This window comes from Sciurus vulgaris (assembly GCF_902686455.1).
Source record: "Sciurus vulgaris genome assembly, chromosome: 6".
Lineage (NCBI taxonomy): Eukaryota > Metazoa > Chordata > Mammalia > Rodentia > Sciuridae > Sciurus > Sciurus vulgaris.
Genome location: NC_136466.1, coordinates 91660973 through 91682306, shown reverse-complemented (window position 1 = coordinate 91682306; position 21334 = coordinate 91660973). Strand labels below are relative to the sequence as shown.

Here is a 21334-nt window from a genome sequence, read left to right as displayed (position 1 = left end):
TAATGTAAAAATTTAGCAGCCTATTCATCATCAAATCAGTCAAATAACCTAACAGCCGCTATATTATTCTAATCTCCAATAATATTGCAAATTTGGGTGGTTCAAGGATACACATAACCTCAGGCACCTTACTACTTTTGTTTGTGAAGTGCTATCCTTCATTAAAGTAACTAAGAACTCCAATGCAGAAATACACTATCATCGAGTTTGTAGACTTTTATCTTCCACGGGTGAACTTGTAAATTTCCCTACATCTCTACCTCTGACAGTTCTAATGTAAACCTCTATCATCTTTCACCTGGATTTTTGCAATAGCCTCCTTATTGGTCAATTCTCATTCCTTTGATCTGTTTTCTACAATGCAAATACAAAGATATTTCCAACAGGCAAATATGATTGTGTCATTTCCTTTTTTGGTTTATTGTTTTAATTTAACTTTTTTCCATTTAAAGATAATTTATGTACATTTGTGGCTTTATACAATTCAAGCAAAGATTGTTCTTGTGTCTGTATGTGTATCAGAATCATTAGGCCCTTCTCAGAGGGTATCAGAACAGGGACATGGAATCTGCACTGTTACTAAACTCATGTGGAAATGTGGGAGGGTGTGACTATCCTGACGGGACTTACATGGCCACCCCGGCCACAGTGCCAGACTGGGCCCCACCTCAAGGAGGGGCCAACTATAATTGTTTAGCAGCTAAATTTGTTCTAATTAGTTATATATGACAGAATGCATTTATGCATTTTGATAAATCATACATGAATGAAGTGTAATTTCCCATTTTTCTGATTGTATATATTATAGAATCATCAGTCATGCAGTCATTTATGTACATAAGGTAATAATGTCTGTTTCACTCTACTATCCTTCCTATCCCCTACCCCTTCTCCTCACTTCACGCTCCTCTACCTAATCTGAAGTAATTCTAATCTTCCCTTTTTATAGTCCGTTTGATTGCTCCTCATTACTCTTTAGAAAAAGACCACAAATCTTAACATGTCCAATAGGCTCTCCACAACTGGAACTTCTCCCTTCTCCTCCAGTGTCATTATGCACCATGACTGACCATGCTCTTTGGTTCTCCTTCCTGTTAGCTTCAGTACCTTTTTAATTCTTGTAATGTAGCGTGGTTTCTCTAGCCAAAGGGCCTTTGCATATGTTGTTTCCTTTGCATGAAATACTTTTTCTTTTAATGTTTTCTTTTAACCTTATTAAATACTATTCACACTTCATACTTCAGTTTCCACTTGTCTTCCTTAAAGAATCCCTATACCCCCGACTGATACAAAACTTCTTGTTGGTCTTTCACAAACATGTACCTCCTTTGCAGCACTTAACAGGTGGTCATTTTACATTTCCTTCTGTGATTTTTTGAGTCCTGAGATTTCCACTGAACCCAGGATCTACTGTATCCTCAGTATAGCAGGATTATTCAAATAAAGCACAAAGTATATATTTATAATTTATTTCTGTATATGGATTTATCCAGCTTGGATGTACTTACTGACTTGTGCTGGGTCTTATTTCAACCACTTTTCCTAACCCACCCTTCCATCTGTGCATGAGTGTATCTGTACACATACAAACTTAAGTTCTCACAGTAGGTAGTATTTGGTAATATTTGTGGTAAAAGCAAAAAAAAATCCCTTGGTAAATATAGATATTTAACCTAATTTTAGCAAAATATTACATACATATATGAATTTGTGTGGTCATTGTTTAACTTTTAAAGAAGGATGGAAAGAAATAATTATTGAAGGGGTGAATTTTTCAATGAATTTAAAACACTTCTTAATTTGAAGTTGGAATTCACTGTTTTTACCTATAGTCTTGAGAAAAAGTCAACCATACCTTTTCAACAGATAATATTACTAACTTTAATCATGCATTATTTTAAGATAGCCATATTTCTGAAATGGAGTATTTGAACTCGCCTAAAAATTATGTCTACTACAAAAATGTGTTGCAAGCAGAGTAGTTCCCAGGTACATGAATGCACATTTGGTCTAATAAATAACCTCTGTTAAGTGTTGGCAGAAAGTGCACTGGCAAGCATACTGATGTGGGTCAAACCTGATATTCTTTCATGTTACTTCAACAGTGTGGGAGTAATTGGCTCCTCTGCATTCCTTGTTAGTTTCTCATAGCAGCATGGTGTGCAAGGAAGTATAGACAGCTAGAGCTGAAAAATGAGTCATATTGATATGGAAGCCCATTGAGAAGATGGAAAGTACTCACTTATCATTCAGTCAACAAATACCAGAAAGCAGAAACTCTGTTATAATTTCACCTCATTTTCTTTGTTACGATACACCTGACAATACAGTCAAAATCATGGGGTCTGGATACCTCGATGTGGAATTCTGAATATTCAATTCACTTGTAAATGTATTCCCCAAATAAACACTAATATTTGTCTACAATATAACACATGTGAAATTGAGAAATAAAATTATAAAAAAGATGCAAATCTGTTCCTTGTTTACAACAAGAGGTTCTGATCTGGAGCATGGGACAGGAAGTTTGAGTTGAAAAGACACAATAAGCATGGACTAGCAATACCCCCGAGATACTCACAGGAACAAAGAACAGGCCAGATTTTCATATGTAGCTTCTCTTTATTATTACCTTTTGATCCAAAGAAGGCTTACAACATTTGAACAAGTGAGAGCAAGGAAAGAGCTCCTACTAGGGAGTGGGGAACTTACCACATCCCTGGATTCTCCTTCTTTAGGGGTAAGGACGACTGAGAGTAAAATGATTCCAAGATCATGGTCAGGATAATGGGGATCTTTCAGAGTTAGGGTCACATCTGTGGGCCTGTGATATGAAATATTTAGATTTATGAATAGTCACTAAATAAATAAGGCAAAATATTGTATCAATAATTTACTATTATAAAAAGGAAAGCAATTTTGTCTTCATTTGCTTCTTGGAACAATATTTTCTGTTATTAAAATATTACCAAAGCATTAACTTATCCAATAAATGGAATCAGTTGACAGACTTGAATTCACTAGATAAATTTCTGCTTTTTATGGGTTTCTAAAAGGTTGCTGGCAATGCATAGGTAATGTCTTGTTGCACATTTCAATCAATGTTGAACAAATAGGGTTTAGTGCCTACCACAAACCTAAGTTTCTGTGAAACAGCACAGAACAAAAGAATCTTGAAATGCAGGCCAGCAGGAATGTATCCTTGCTTGTTCTGCCATTCAGTGTACATTTTGTTCACAAAGTGCATGTTAAACACATAAAATGACACATACACTGCTAGGTTCCAGGTAAAAACCAGTGGTCAAAACCAAGATTAGATCATTTTCTTCATGGAGCTTAATTTTTGTTACAGAATTCTAGGGCTGGAGAGAAGGCTTATTGTGGAAAGCTGGTCCAAGGAAGAATGTTCAATTCTGGCTACATATCAGAATAAACTAGGAAGCTTTTAAAAAGCATATATTCCTGAAATCCACCCTTGAGGATTCTGGTTTTATGTATCAGAGGTGGGGCTTGAAAATTAATATACATATGAAGCTCCCCAGATAACTTTCTCATACAACCAGGACTGAAAACCACAGCTGTCAATGCCAAGATTAAGACGCTGAGCATTTTCACATGATCTTTAATTTATCAAGTCAAAGAATGATAGTATGAAAAATGTGAACAATTTTCTGGTGTCAGAGATTTTAACTGAATCATAAGCAACCTGTCAGAATAATACTATACATAAGTTGTAATAGTTGTAATGCAAATTGCTCTGGCACTAATCTAGCTATAACTAATTATTATGGTTTCATAGTAACAACTTGTTTCTTTTAAGAAATATATATTCAGCATTACTATATGTGTGTGTATATATACATATGTGCACACTATATAAACATATATGGCAAACAATTTGATTTTCCTTCTCCTTAATGAGTACATACAACAATTAGCAGAAATTTTTATTACATTTTATGATGATTATATGATAAAGATTTAAAAACACTTGCAATTGCTTTATTTTGCTTATTATTTTCCTTCAAAGAGAGACTAATATATAATATAGTAGATAATTATTTATGAGTCTATTATTATTATCCATTTTTCTATACCCAAATTCCACTGATTTATATATAAAATGAAATGGTATACTAAAATATATGAGTTTATAAAGTGGTAATTTGATGTATACATGGTTTTAAGGGAAGGGCATTGTTAACAGATTACTTCAAATAAGTAATGTATCAAAATCCACACTAAATACTTATATCTAATCTCTTAATTTTCTTAATTATCTTATATTTTCTTATTTAAAATTATTTCTCACCAATGATTTATCTTTAATAGAGAACAAGAGAAGAGTAAGTTTTGGGATTAAGTTTCTAATAATTTGCATATTCTTTTGTAGAGGTCTATGGAGAAAGTACTTGCAGTCTCAGTAGAAGAACAGCACGGTTCATTCTGATTTGAGCTGTTTTCATCATTATGCACCACACATATCACCACCAAGCATGCATCCTACAAAGATGCAAAGCCAGTAGTCGCTTAAGTCCTATCCTTGCGTCAAGCCAGTGCTAGTCTTTAGGTTGGGATGGAGAAAACATCAGAAATATAGTAAAGGTTGTTCTTTTATCCCATCTGAGACAAAAATGCCCATAGGAAGACCAGTAAGCTATCCCTGTGTTAAAATCTTGCTCACTATAACACACAAGTGGGACCTCCTACGAATGTTTCTCTAATTATCTACGTTTATAGGAAAAGAAAGTGGTCTGGCCTGTGACTCTGCATCTTTGCTTTCCACTATCCCTGTCACATGATGTCACATGATCATTCAAACAGGAATTCCTTTTCCTTATAAACTCTGAAGAAGATTTCAACAACTCCTTTGTAACCCATTTCAGCACTGTTTTTAAATAAGTTTTTTTTCCCTTCTATGATATTATCAATTCTTAGTTCCTATGTTGAAATTTATTTTAAAAACTATGATGCCCATTGTTTTAGGTGCAGGGAATAATATTATTGAATATTAGCAATAATAATATGACTTTATAACCAGTAAGCATTGATAAATAATGTAACTGAGTGAATATAGTCAATCTCCATTTTAGGAGTACTTCTTAGTAACCTAGTGACAGCCACGTGGGGATGATAACCGGGGCTGGCAAAACCACGTTATACCTACACGCAAGTGATTCTGCTTTTGTAGCAAAGTACACATTTTGTTTTATATGAGGATCAACATGCATATTCTTCTTCATTCCACTACAACCATACAAGCAATGTGAGACTGAAGAGTGTGTCTTAGCATATAACTGGGGACAGAACAGGTGTCCAGGAATTTTTGTGTTGAATTGAATGAGGCTATTATACCCACTGGGGAAGTGAGAAAGGGAGACTTGAGAAAGAGTGGTTAGCCTGGAGGCTCATAGCTGTAGACGACAGAACAGGATCCAGAACCTAGACTGGCTGACGTTTTCCATTTCGTGCGTTCAGATGCATAAGTATAGTGATATGAAACAGTTAAAAGTTACCTGTTTAAATCCAGTTGTGTGAGATCCAGAAAAGCTGAGCCCATAAAGTCATCTTGTAGTCCAAAATCATAGTCAAATACCTAAGAAGGCAAATAAACATTTTTGCAAATAATTCCAGTATAAGCCATAAATGAAAACTTCTTGATTAAAAGTATTGGTTGTCTATGTCATAAAAAATTAAATTTCATGGTATTTGCTTTTCAAATTTCATTTGTTTTTATACCTTAGAATATTAGGGTCTCATAAAACATTTAAAGGAAAATATATATTTTTACTTAATATTCATTTTTACATCAAATAGAACTTTAAGAAATATGTGATAAAATTAAAGTATAGAAAAATCTTCAAATTGTGAGAGGAACAGTCTCAGAATGTTTTTCCTTATATTACAGAAAGGATATTGGCATTACTGGAACAAAAGTGAGTTAGTATGAAACTCAACAAATACATCTTCCATGTTGGGCTCTGAGTGATGAGAACATGATTCCAATGTCCTCATATGCTTTAGGTTATTGAAGATAATTTCCATGATATTATAAAACAATGGCATTTTAAACACACAAATAATAAAAATCCAGATAATATGTTTAAAGTACTTGGTAAAGCTATATTAAGATTAAATCAAATTAAAGTTTTATTGGAAAAAGCAAATACTGGGGTTAATACTAATGTTAATAGCAACATAAGCAAAAGGAAAAGAAAGACGAACACACTTCACTGTCTATACTCTCTATTCAATATCTTCTCTGTGTCTTACATGGTTTTCATTCATGCTGTAGGAAGACAGACGATGTCCCTGAACTCTTGGACCTATTTAGGAGTTAAGACAGTCAATACATACTTAACTAGATATATTACAGTTCAGTGATGAGTGCTATAGGTACAAATAAAAGTCTAAGAAGTGTGTTGGGAGCTGCTATTTTAGGAAGGGAGTTCAGGAAAGCCTCTTCGAGAAGGTGTATTTGTGTACAGTTCAGAATATTGGGAAGAACAATGCCATGTTGGTATGAGGAAGAACATTCCAGCCAGGAGAAACAGCAAGCCCGGGAGAGGGACTGGTGTGTCTAAAGATCAACAAGAAGCCAGTGGCACTGAAGTAAATTGAGAGAGATGGAAAATGGAAGAAGGTTGGAGGGAAAGCTCAAGGCTAGGTAAGTTTGGACTATTTCCAAAAGACTCTGGGTAAATGGGAACTGGATAATTCCCATGCATTTATTAATTTTCTCATTCATTTATTCCCTCAACCAATACTTATTAAGTACTTACTATGTGCCATGCAATATGCTAGACATTGAATGGGCAATGCTGAGCAAAAAATAACATCATCAATGCTTACACCTTAGTGAGGGAGATGGATGTTAAATAAGAAAGTGTATAGGTGATATGTAATCCCAAATTTTGATAAATGCTTTAAGGAAAACAATGGGGGAAAAGAAAGATAGCAATGGAGCATAGGAAAGTTTTTAAGATGGAGAAAATGCTACTAGATGAAGTTTTCCCCCCAAACCTTTTCAAATAGAAAATATTTGTTTTGAGCACTGGAATAAATAAGCATAAACAGATAAGTCTGCTTAAAACTAGATGACCCAGGCCACTGGACTCTCCAGGATGTGAGAATCCTTGAGTCTGAGAGAATCAATATCTAAAAACTTCCATATTCAATTCTCACACAATAGTTCGAATGCTGCACATAGAAAACACAGGTATAATAGCCCTGAATCAGTTACTCTTTTTTCCTCTAGTGCAGGTATATTTCAATTTTTAAAAAAAATCTGAATATACAAGACTTGATTTTTAAACAAAAAGACAAATACATTGTATTACAAAAGAATTCCTAGATTGGAAGAGTCACAAGGGAATTAATTTAAGTAATAAGCTTTCCCAGTGCCTTTTATATAATTCAATTTGAAGCCATTTGATTTGCATACAACCTTTTGGAGTTTCATTTATTGTAGAAAGCTCAGCACTCTCGAAATAAACATTCTCCTTGATCAGTTACACTTGTGAGATTTAGTCATCCACTCAGTGTGTATCACGTGCACACGCCACGCATCTTAGGCAACTGGCAGCGCGATATTTGCAGGTGACTGCAACAGTGTATTTTACAACATAAAATTTCCACCAAAACATTAGAGAAATTTCTCGTGCAATCTCTTTTAATCATATCATCCTTAGACTTGAAAACTTGGCAACAAAATAGATAGCATATAATCAATGAACACCTGGAATATATACACACATGAGGCAGAAAGCTGTGAATTCAGTGAAATTATTAGTATAGACAGCCCAAGGGGGTTATTCAACATCCAAACTATTCTCCTGGTGGGAATGTTCCCTCCTCTCCTAATGGTAGATATTTACTTTAGTTCTTAATTCTCATTAATCAGCAAAGGCATAAACATGGGAAGGAATGGAAGCACTAGCATCTATTCATTAATGAAATTGTTAGCAATGCTACTTGGTTCCAAGTTTTGTTAGGTATTTGTCTGAGGGAGCATTTTTCTAGGTTGATCTGAGAAACAAAGAGCATAGAAGAGATAAAATAGTAAAAGGTACTTTTGATGTAATAATTAGTAATACAGTTAATGTTTATTAATATTTATTCAACAGTTAATGTAAGTTGTCACCGTTTTAAACACATTATATGGATCTAAAAATATTAATTCTTTTACAACCCAGTTAACGAAGTACTATTTCTATTTTTTTGATAAAAGAATTGGAAGGTGGAAAAGTTTGGTATTTGCCCCCAAATCCAAGTGCTAGGAAGATACCAGATTAAAATCTTTATTGACTTTCAGAAACAAAACATGTCTTAAGTTCAACAAATACAACTTGGGTACCCACTCTGGGAGAAGCACTTGGAATTCAAGCATGAATGATTTACACGAGATCCTTGCTTTTATGGAACCTCCACTCTGAGTTGAAGCATCAAGTAACATTAAGCAGAAATTACTTTGGTAGAAGTACTTAAGTAGAAGCACCTTTGTTCACTGTCAAGTGAATTTAAATAATACATATATTATTCCAAATAATTAATTTAGCATCATGATTCAATCATCTATCAAGGAAAATTGCCTGGGGAATAAATCAGTGAAATACTTTTGGATACAATCATAGAAACTTGACTCACGGGTACCAACACAAATGTGAATTTGTTAGTTCAAAGTGATCAAATATTTGTTCGTAATTATGACTTAGGAGAAATTTTATATTCAATTTCAAAATCATCTGAAAACATTTTAGAGTTGGTTTACTAATATTTCTAATCAAATTAAAGCTTCTTTAAAGGTCTAACCCATCCCATGAGACTACCTAATAGAATACAAAATTAAAAAAAAAAATCCTACTCAGCAATTACATCTATGACTCATTTTCATACTCAGTTTCAAAATGAGCATCACAGTATAAAATAATTAACTATAAAAGTCATAGAAGTGACATTGTAAAAATAGCAAACAAACCCAAACATGAGTTAATGATAGCCTGACATTTAGTGTTCTGCTTAACAAGTGGTGACTATTTACTGATGAAGACATGCTTGTAGATTCCACACTTCCTAGGCTTAAGAACCTCACAGTGTCCTTTGCCCATTGGCAACAGTTAAGCTTTTTGGTTTGTTTTGTTACTGACTTTGTAGGGGTGGGATGGGGGTGGAGACTCTAAAATAGTGGAATTTCTTTATTCATGAATTTAGGAAGAACTTCTCAACCATGCCAGATAAGAATCTCAGACAACACAAACATTTTATTACTATGGAATAATTTTGTTTGTGTTGTGGTTTATGCTACAAACATATTTCCATTTCAAATATTTAGTTGTTTCCATTCGCATGTCTAGAAGAATGGCTTCCTACCCAAGCTGTGCATCAAAATAACCTACCGAATTGTTTTTAAAATACAGAATCTTGTCTTTTGCCTCAGAGGTGATAAACTGAAATCTTTGAGGGTAGACTTGGGAATCTAGAAGTTGCAAAAAAATTTAAGGATAACTCTGATAATATGGTCATGGCTGAAAATCTTTAGTATGTGATGTTGTGGGGTCTTTTTTTAACCTCTTTAATTGGTGCATATTAATTTTATAGAACTGTGGGTTTCAATGTGGTATATTTGTACATATATAAAAAAAAATTTGATCCATCTCACAGTCTGATGCTTCCCCCATGCTCCTCACTTCATTCCTCCTGATCCCCTTTCTCTAGCCTAATGATCTTCCTTCTAATTTCATGGAATCTATTGTTTTGTTGATTTTTTCCTTTTAGCTTCCACATTTTCATTAAAATGACATAATTTCATTCTTTATGTCTAAATAAAACTCAATTGTGTGTGTATATATACATATATATGTGTGTGTACATATATACTTCAGAGTGTTCAAAAAATATACACACATATAAATGTATACATATTTTCTTTATCCATTGTTAGTTGATAGACACCTGGTTTGGTTTCCTAGTGTACTATTGTGAATTGTGCCACAATAAGCATGGGTACCTCTAACATGTGCCAACTTCTTTTGGATAAATATGAAGGAGTGTGTTATAGTTTGGATCTAGAATGTCCTCCAAGGTCTCATATATGCAGAGGTGGGGCTTTTAGAAAGTAATTAGATCATGAGGGTTGGGACCTCATCGGTGGATTCATCCACTCATGACTGAATGGACTACTGGGAGGTGGGACCTGGTTAGAGAATGTAGTTCACTGGGGCATACCTGGAAGAATGTATCTTCTCCCCAGCCCCTTCCTCCCTCTCTCTCTCTGCTTCCCAGCTGCCAGGAGTTGAACGATTTTCCTCCACCACACCCTTTTCCCACACTCTTCCACCCAGATGTTTCTGCCCTAGAGCCAGTGGACCATGAACTGAACCTCTGAAACTGAGCCCAAATCTTTCTTTCTCTAAGTTGCTCTTGTCAGATATTTTGGTCACAGTGATGAAAAGCTAAAACATATGATTAGGCTGAACATTAGCCACAGTTTTATAAACATTTTCTCCTTGATATTACTTGTACTTCTAATGTAATTCTGGGTATTCACTATGAGCCTTAAATAGTAAGGTCAGTGGAAAGACAATAGAGGATTTGAATTCATGAAATGGGTGCTGAATTTATCCTGCTGTTTGTGCTGTGTGCAGGAGTGTCAGTGTGCACACAGAGCTGCCTCCTTATTTCACTTGAGTATTGCATGTATTGCATTTTAACTCAGCTTCCACTGCTACCTTATTATAATATTTTTATAGTCCATTCCTCAAGCCTTGTTCTTACCTGCCATTAACGTGAAGTCATTCAGAACTGAAGAAATAATCTCTTTTCACTAAAATTAAAAGCTATTCAGTCAGATTAAAGATAAATTTACTTATTTTGTGCATAGTATGACAAAAATGACAATTTTAAGATTTTTGGGAAAATTATTATTTTTTACTGGAAATGGTACAAGCACCACAATTTTAACATGATTTATAATCATGATTCCAAACAAAATTCTGTTTTCCTTAATAATTTTTACATTGATAGAAACCAGATTAAAGGATACACAGGTATTTCTTTTTCTTTAGCTACAGATGGGAGGATTGCAGGCTTGATATTTTCTAACCATCTACTTCACAAATGCACTTCATATTACCAATCACTAAAGAATCAATTGCTAAGAAATCTTTCAGGCAAGGTTAATCATTCGTCAGAAAATAGACTTCATATTAGAATCAAGGAAGTCAATTACACAGAGCTGTGTAGAAAAAGTAAAAATGATGTAATGTTAATGAGATTATAGTGACTGAAACTATCACTTTCACCCATGTATTTCATTTAGGTCCTTGAAGGCCTGAGGTTAGGCAAAAAGAGGCTAACACAAAAAGAGAAAAATTAAAACTAAGAGATTTTCCTCAAAAGAAGCCCTATGCATTTTATAGAAAGTGAAAACTAACGAAAAAATATGAAATCATTTTTAAAAGCACAAATTATCACAAAATTTCTCTTCTAAGCTTGTTTTAGTATTTGAGAGGTCAGTGAAACTTCTTTTTAATCATTTTTTCTTAACAGAAATGTAACAAAATTGGCAAATCTTTTATAAATTACTGTGTATCTACTTTTGTATGGTAGAAGTTAAATTGTGGATAATAATCTTAGATAATGAAGACTCAAAAGTGGTTGAAGAACAAACTGGATTCTCATTCTCAGCTTCTTTTTTAAAAAAATTATTTATTTATTTATTTTTTATAGACTGCATTTTTACAGACTGCATTTTGATTCATTGTACACATGTGTGCCATTAACCAGGGATATTGGCCTGCATTCAGTGTCACTGTCTCCATCTATAGTGTGTGTGTGTGTGTGTGTGTGTGTGTACGTGTGTGTATTACCACTCTCTGACGACATATTTTCCTAACATTATTTTCTGTGTGCTTCAGATTCTTGTTTGCTTGTTTCAAGCCTAGTTAGATATTTCTTTTGAAATATTCATTTGACAATTGAATTTCTACATAGGTGAATATTCATTCTTGAGTACAAGAGAATAGCAAAAGGACCCAGCCAATATCTAATGTAATTTTGGGAAATTTGTTTGCAGCCCTTTGTAGACTGGAGAGTCATAGGTTTTTTTTTTTTTTTTTTTTCCTGTTTTTTTGTTTGTTTGTTTCTTTTTAAATGAAGTAATATTCCATTAAAGAAAGGTAGCTCCACCATGGAAGTAATTAAAAATAAACCTCTTCCCTGTCATGATTTTTCTCTTCAGCAATATTAATCAAACAACCTGTTGATACCATATTAACACATGCCTTCCTCTCCACCATTTCCTTCATGGCTGCAGCGGCTCTCACTCATCTCTTCTAACCATCCCCTCAGGAATAAAATTTCCTTTTACAGCCTTCTTGACTTCATAAATTCCTGTTCATCTTCTATTTTGGTGGTTTATATGAAAGTAATATTTCTTCCTCTTTAGATGTGAGGAGCAGGATAGGAACATCTCTGATCAGGCTTCCCTTTGTGGGCAGGAGGGTTTGTTGTGAACACTCTCACATGAATAATTATTGCAGCATCCCACCTTATATATTAAGAGATGGTTCACTAATTCTATTTAATTGAGTTCCTTTAGTCAATGTTCACTTGAGACAATTTCTTGTGCAAATACAGGTCCATTCTCCATATATGACATCTGGTAACTTATCAACTGTACACTTAGGAGATTCTCTTCATTAATCTTATAAACTGTTTTACTGGTATTTTAATAACATCTCGATTGTTTCTTTTCCTTTCCGTGGGGGAAGGAAAAGACTGGAAGTGATACAATGAAGATTTGGGAGAAGGGGGATATCCAGGGGTTGTTGAAGGAGTTGACTATATGAGATTTTGAGCTCATATGCCAGTAGTGAAAATCTAGAGAAAAGAGTGGGTGTGTTCTGGTGTGGTAAAATAGAAAAGTGTGAACACTGAATGGATAGTCAAAACATAGGAGCATAAAAAATTATAAGAGCCTACAGACTTGAATTAAAGAGAAGTGAGGTATGAAATTAAGAAACCTATTTAAAACCATAGTTTTAACAAGGAATTGGGTCTTTGAATATTGATTGTAAAATGATTCTCACATTTTTCAGTGGATTCTTCTTCAGGACCCTGCAATGAATCTTCTTCTGTGGTACTCAGAGGGCTCTCTATATCTCAGGGTTTTTCAAGATTCTGCTAAGGCGAACACTGATCATCTTGTGCCTGGGAAGACTGTAGTTACTCTTGAGGAAAGCAATTTTGCATCAAATGCCGTACAAGCACCTAGCTTCTGGAAAGCACTTTCATTCCAAATGCAGAAACATCCCACATGGCCACCAGGTAACTCAAAATGGTTTCTTACATTAAGCAGAGTAATTCCTGTAATGTTTCTGAAGGCCTTGTTGTTAGAGGTGATGCAGGGTCCCCTGAGCTGGGTATGACAATGGTTTCTCATTTTACCCTTACCAATTCTTATTTGCTGAGAAGAATATATCTTTTGGATATTATTCCAGGGCTTGAGTTTCCTAAGACACAAAACAACCTTTTGATCTTCTTGTAACCTTCAATGTTATCTTTGAACACCAAGGGAAGCTCAGGAACTGCTCAATACAATGAGCATTAGACATGACCATGCTGGTAAGACTGAAGTAGCAAGGTCAGGGCAGATTGGATATGGCTTTGGGGTTGACAGGTGACAATAGCACAAGGTGACAGCAGCAAACATGTAGCCTCCTCAACACATATTTCCCAAAGTTGCCCTGGCTGGAACAGTGAAGCATACCACCTCAAACTCTGGGAATTTGAAGCATAGCTCTGCTGGACTCAGCACTGATCTGGTGACCTGCTAATCCATTGCCAGCACAGGACTGTCTGTTGTTTTATGCAAGTTGGTGGGAACAAAGTTCACAACATCTTGTTGAAGGGGAGTCTTGAAAAAGGCAGACAAGGTGACATTATTGTCATGTGTCTCTGCCTTTTTGGTGTGTTCCCTTATCAGTGGACAAGTGCACACTCAGGAGAGAAGAGGAGGACATACTCCTTTCAACTGGTAGCTCTTATAGGAAAAACTTAAATAGAATAGCTCTTAAACTAGAAAGCCTAGGTTCTGAGTAAGCTTTTCCTCTCACTACGTTACATGGAGCCTTGTTTTCAGGTGCTCCCAGAGTGCACTGAATAAGGAGGCAGCACAAAGCAGGAGGGGACATACTTTCTAATCCTCCTAAATGACTGGCAATAGAACTGTCCTCTGCCAGCTTCCCCTCCTTTCTATCTCATTTCTATTACATTATCAACAGATTAGACTTGTGAATAGCAGAGTACATTCTGGGTGAAAAATTTCATCAGACAAAAAAACCATTAAACAGGATTTTATGTCACATTCTGTTAGGGAGAAACAAACAAATGGCTCACCTTTATATACAATGGCTCCCTAAGATGATCAACAAGAATGCAAGCTTTTTCCTCCCACACAGGATTAAGGTTCTTGTGTATTATTTTACTTCTAAAAACTTCTTTTCTTCCAATTTTAAACTTCACATATGGATCACTTGTCCCTGTTAAAGAGATACAGATTGATCCATGTTAATCACACCTTTCTGTGAAAACAGGGTAACTGTTTATTAAAGCATCAGAAAGAATTTAAGGGGAGAAAATAAGGGTTGTGTTTTTCCTAAATCTTTTCTTACATATTGAAGTGACAGAAAATTATTATTATTATTATTATCATCTTCTGATATTGTATAATCCTGTTCTGATATTAAAAAAAAAACAACAACAAAACCTTGATTGCATGGAGGAGATGTAAACTGAAGCCCCATTATAAATCAGAGATTATATGGAGATTCCTTGGATGGAACCACCATTTGACCCAGCTATCCCACTCCTTGGTTTATAACCAAAAGACTTAAAGTCTGCATCCACATCATTGTTTATAGCAGCTCAATTCACAATAGCTATACTATGGAACCAACTTAGGTGCCCTTTGATAGATGAATGGATAAAGAAACTGTGGTACATATACACAATGGAATATTACTCAGCCTTAAGGGAGAATAAAATCAGGGCATTTGCAGGTAAATGGATGGCATTGGAGAATACCATGCTAAGCAAAATAAGTCAAACCCAAAAAACCAAAGGCTAAATGTTTTCTGTGATAAGTGGAGGCTGATTCAAAATGGGGGCAGGCAAGGGAAGAATAGAGGAACTTTGGATTGGGTAGAGGGGAGTGAGGGAAAGGGAGGAGGCATGGGGCTAGGAAAGATGGTGGAATGAAATGGACATCATTACCCTAGGTACTTGTATGATTGCATGAATGGTATGATACTACATCATGTACAACCAGAGAAATGAGAAGTTGTTTTCCATTTGTGTACAATGAATTGAAATGCATTCTGCTGTCATGTATAACTAATTAGAACAAATTTTAAAAATAAAGAGATTAATATGAAATTTCTCTTGGTATCAACCAATCACCTATAAAAAGTATGATCAATGATATTGGCTTATTTAACTAGTTTTAAAGACTTAAATATGCTGCCAAAATTAGGGGCTTAGGGAAAGGTGAGCATCAAACTGAGCTTCACTTCATCCTTGGTTTCATATTCTCTCTTGCTCAGAAGTTTCAATTTTAGAATATAATGAAAGAATGGAGGTCCTAGAGGAAGGTAGTATGAAGGGGATAAGGACAAATCAATTAAACTGGATACTTCATATAATTAAATAAATAAACTGGATGCTTTATCATGTAAGCAGCTTGACCCCTTCCAAGCTGCTTATATGATAAAGAAAATCAGAGTTGTCAAGTTGCTTATGGACACACAGCTAACAAGATATGGAGTTAGGATTCTACCGAGGGTTGCTTGACTCTAATGTCTGCATTTTGTACTATACCTGCAGGAGAGAAAGGCCTTTACATACAAGTACACACCAATATAAAATACTATTTCTCATTTGGACATGAGGCTGACAAATGAGACCCGTCTTCACTGGTGGAATTTATATAGTTATTAAGGATTCCTAGAGAAGGTCAATCAATGACACCACCAAAGAAAATTGATCCAGTGTGTGATAGTCTCCATCATCAGTAAATAAACTCTTTCTACAAGGCCTAACTTCCTTATGATAAGTTTGATGTAATTCTTCCTCTTCTGTCCAAGTTGAATCCTCACTTGATAACTGTGGTCTATATGATTTAATGAAAGATATTGTTGTGGTTTGGGTGTGAGGTGTCCCCCTAAAGCTCATGTGTAAGATAATGCAAGAAGGTTTAGAGGAGAAATAATTGGTTTATGAAAAACTTAACCCAATCAGTTAATTAATCTCCTGATGGGATTAAGTGAGTGGTAACTGAAGGCACAAGGGGTAGTTAGAGGAGGTGGGCGTTGGGGGCCTGCCTTTGCGGGTTTATATTTTGTTATCTGGTGAGTGGAATCTCTCTCCACTTTCTGATCATCATGTGAGCCTCTTCCCTCCACCACACTGCCATGATGTTCTGCCTCACCTTGAGCCCCAAGGCATGGAACTGGCTGTCTGTGACTGAGACCTCTGAAACCTTGAGGTACCAAATAAACTTTTCCTCCTCTAAAATTATTCTTGTCAGGTGTTTTTGTCACAGCAGTGAAAAAGCTGACTGAAACAAATATGAAAGGAATTCTGAAAAAATTACTTGAGTAAAACCTCAAGTAAGTGTGAGACATTACAGTTGTGAGGTTGAGATCCTTAAATTCACTCTCAATATCCCTCCTCAATCCTCTGACCTCAATGGCACACAAACACCTATGCAAAATATAAGCTTGCTTTTCTTAACTATTTGGGATCTCTCTCAAAACTCTCCACACACACCCCAAATATAATACTAGACCTGAATATAATAAAATAATGATCCCACTTTCCCATTATGACACTCCATTTCATTTTCATGGTTTGATTTTATTATAAAAGTACAACCTTAAAAATACTTACAAATATAAATGTAGGCTTGTACATAAATATTAGAATATTCCTTAGGTGAGTCAATACAACTGAAATGTTTTAATGACTAAATGTTTAACAATTAAATATTTAATGGTTAAATGGTTAACCTGGCTATTTTTTTTTCAAAAGTAAAATCTAAACTTTTAATAAACGTATATGTAAATCTTTAGCACGTTATACATGAGAATTTTTCAAGACACAAAAAGCTTGAAATCAAGAAAAAAAAACTGGCTATTTTTAACTTACTGGTTCCCAAATATGGGCTGAGGACCCTGGGAGATAGGGATGTAATAGTACATACTTTGAAAGATACTAAAATTCATGGACCCATTTGAATTTTCTTAGATCAAATTAACGTCACTGTCACTGGTTTTAAAAATTACCCGTGTAAAGCCAGGGTGATGGTACACGTCTATAATCCTAATAACTCCAGAGGTTGAGGCAGGAGGATCACAAATTCAAGGTCAACCTCAGCAACTTAATGAGGCTCTAAGCAACTTAGTAAGACCCTGCCTTAAAATAAAAAAAAGGACTAGGGAAGTAGTTTAATGGTAAAGAACAAGAATCAATAAATAAGATGGTATTTATTTAAAAGTTTCTAAACAGCAAAGGAAACAAGAATGAACAAATAGTTACTCTTCTGACAGAGGATTAATATCCAGAATATATGAACAACTCAAAAAACTTTCCACCAAATAACCCAATCAACAAATGGACAAACAAAATGAACAGACACTCTCAAAAGAAGTACAAATGGTCAACATCTTTAGCCATCAGGAAAATGTGAGTCAAAATACACTGAGGTTCCATCTCATGCTAGTTAGAATGGCAATCATCAAGAATACAGATAATAAATGCTGGCAAGGATGTGGGGAAAAAAACTTCCACACTGTTGGAATGTAAATTAGTATAGCTAGTATGGAAATCAGAACGGAGGTTCCTCAAAAAGCTAAAAATAGAACTATAATATGATCCAACTATACCATTCCTTGGTATTCATCCCAATGAATTAAAGTCAGCATATTCTAGAGATAAAAGCATATCCATGTTTTTTTTTTTTTTCTTTGCAGCACAATTCACAGTAACCAAGGTATGAAATCAGCCTAGATGTCCGTAAACAGATGAATGGAGAAAGAAAATGTGGTGAATATACACAATGGAGTTTTATTCAGCCATAAAGAATGACAAAATTATGTAATTTGTAATACAAAATCATGTATACGTAATATATTTCCTATATTTAATTTGCAAATATAGGAAGCAGGATCTATAGAACATCATATAGGTAATTGGAAACACAACAGCACGGACAGTTTACATTCCAGAGGGTTGCATACGATTCAAGAATATGTATTAAGTGCATTGATATGGTCTTCTATCCAGGCTGAAGGAGACTGGAGTTGGAAAACTCACATGAAGGTGGAAAAACAAAAACAGGTAAGGGTTCTTACGTAGTCCAGTTATTAGAGGAATGTGGTTAAATCTGCAGTTTAGGAAAGAGGAGGAAAAGGAAAGACAGAAAACAAGGAGAACTGAAAGAAATAATGAAAAGGAAGGAAGGAAGGAAGAAAGGAGGGGAAAAAAGAAAGGAAGAAAGGAAAGCAAGCTAATTATATTAACAGACCAGTTTGATAAGCCACAAAAGCAGAGACACAGAGTCAGAGGAGCTTTGGCAAAGCCTCTCCAAACACTACCCAGATGGGGCTCCCTGGAACTTTGCCATCAGACTTCAAGCTGACAGCCCCCAGGCAAGGTGCTCCCAGTCAGGTGTTCCCAGCTATCTTATGACTATACTTGGACTGATTACTGCCTCTGAAAGAGCCATTGGAAGATTCTAGGGATAATGCAGAAAAAGCTGGCTCAAGGTCTTTGGTCCCTGTGTTGAACTTTCCTCATATTTTGGGCATGACTTCTGACCCTCTTTTGTGCTGTTTACTTGCCCAAGCCTTCTTGCTATAGTTCTGGATGTTTCCTGTAGTACGCTGCTCTCTCTCGTGTTTCTGGTCAGACTCTGGCCCACTGCTTGTCTCTGACCCAAACACACCCCAGATGACCTATTCCACTATTTCACATCTGCACTTTCTCTTAGGTCATCAGATTCCACGTTCAAAACAGGCCCATTCCTTATTGCTACCTTTTATTGCAACTTTGGTCTGGAATTCCCCTTCTATCTTTGACTTATCTCTGTCACAGTGTATGAACATAACCCTGTCACTTTCTATAACTGTAACTTTAAAAACAGTGCTCAAGTCTATGTTATTTTGACCAGTAGCATGATCCTGTGAAAATGAAAATTTTGTAAGATGGCCATCCAGTGCCTTTACTACCTCTAGCAACTACAAATTAATTAATTTATCATAAAAATTACAGTCCTCCCTTGGTATCTACAGGAGATTGGTTCCAGGACCTATACTTGTTTCTTATAAATAATGTGCATATAACCTACACAGATCCTCCCATGTACTTTAAATCACCTCCAGATTACTTATTATACTTATTACAATGTAAATCTGTGTAAATGGTTGTTATAGTGCATTGTTTAGGGAATAATGGCAAGAAATAGAGTCTGTACATGTTCAGTACAGGAACAAATTTTTCAAATTTTTTTATCTGTAGATGATTGAATCTATAGATGCCAACTTATACATCCACAGAACCTACAGATACAGAAGACTGCCTCTGGAGTAGAGGTTTGATCCCAGATGTGCTGGGTTCAAATTCAGGCTCTTCTACTTGCTAGCTGATAAAGTTATTTAAATTTTCTGTGCTTTAGTAAGATGGAAATAATGTAATCTACCTTAGAGATTTTCTGTGAGAATAAAATAGGTAAATTATATAAAGTACTGTCCTTAGGATAGTGCCTGGTATATGGTAAATACTTAATAAGCATTAACTGTTATTATTACTATTTACTGAGAAGATATAAAAACAGCAATAATAAGTTGTCTCATATTTCATTATAAAATAGAAGTCATTTCCTTCACCCTTCTGTACCTTTTTTCTTTGTCCTATTACAAAGGAGCAAGTATTATAACTTCTGTTCAAGTCCTATTCTTCAGGTATGTGGTGGAAGGACCAGGGGAACATTTATGTCCTTGGACGCCACTCCATCTCTTCAGATTTTACTCTGAGGGCAGCAGCAGGAAGGGTTGGATATAAGCACAATTTATATAACTTGGAGTAGTGTCCCTTGCTGAGTCACTGCTTCCCTTCCATGTGTGCTCTGGGTCACGTACTCTCTCAGTTGCACAAAGGTACTCAGCTTATTCAGTTATTTTGTCTAGTGCCTTCCAATTCTATTTCTCTACTGAGAATTCCTCTCCAGCATTAAAATATGCCCCATGATCCCCCATCCCAAATTACTCCAAGTAATTCCATCTTGAATGTCTACCATCTTCAGTTTTAATCTCCCTTTCACCTTTTAAGTCATTCCATGGAAGCTTCTACTTCCATGCCCTTTCTGAAAAATCTTTCACCAAGATCTTTTTGTGATCCAAGCTGCTCTGGTGCTCCAAACCTGTGACCACTCCTCTCAGTATTCCCTCCAGATCATACTCTAGGAAGCATTCTCTTCATGCACTGCACATTTTCTTGCACCCTCTATCACTCATTCTCATGTCTTTAGATCCAAGTTACATACTGATGACTATCACATTTATAGCTATAATCCAGTCCTCTTTTCCTGCTGCTTATTTATTTATTGGTTATTTTTAGTTATACCTGACAGTAGAATCCATTTTGATATAATTACAGAAGCATGAAATACATCTTATTCTAGTTAGGATCCCACTCTTGTGGATGTACATGATGGTGGGATTCACTGTGATGTTTTCATATATGTACATGGGAAAATTATGCCAGATTCATTCCACTGTCTTTCCTTTTCCTATCCCCCTTCCTTTCCCTCCATTCCCCATTGCCTACTTTATTGAACTTCTTTTTGACACCTTCAGCTGAATGCAAAGAGACATGCCAAAAATTATGGCATTTGCAGGTAAATGGATGGAGTTGGAGAATATCACACTAAGTGAAATAAGCCTATCCCCAAAAACCAAAGGCTAAATGTTTTCTCTGATAAATTTCTCTGCTATTGTTGGAAAATTAAGTTGGCTTAGATAAAGTTTTCTAAAACCTAAAGGACATCATTAAAAATAAAATAAATTCAGATTTCTCATTTAAAATATTCTCTGATATTATTTTATTGAGATTATTTGTCTTCAGATCTATTAATATTTGCTTTATATATGTAGCTACTCTAATGCTGAAGTGCATATATTTACAATTGCTATATCTTCTTGCTAAATTGACCCCTTTATCATTATACAGACTCTCACTGCCTTTTTGCAGTTTTACTCAAAGACGTTTTTGCTGATGT

General features: G+C 35.3%; 1 protein-coding gene across 1 annotated transcript in view; it reads right to left on the bottom strand.

The window, feature by feature from the left end:
- Positions 1–21334, bottom strand: part of MCTP1 (multiple C2 and transmembrane domain containing 1) — a 564948-nt gene that overhangs the window by 254540 nt on the left and 289074 nt on the right. Inside the window, 3 exon segments of the mRNA XM_079146016.1 lie at positions 2713–2824; positions 5517–5596; positions 14398–14540. Coding sequence (XP_079002142.1) covers positions 2713–2824; positions 5517–5596; positions 14398–14540 — 335 coding nt within the window.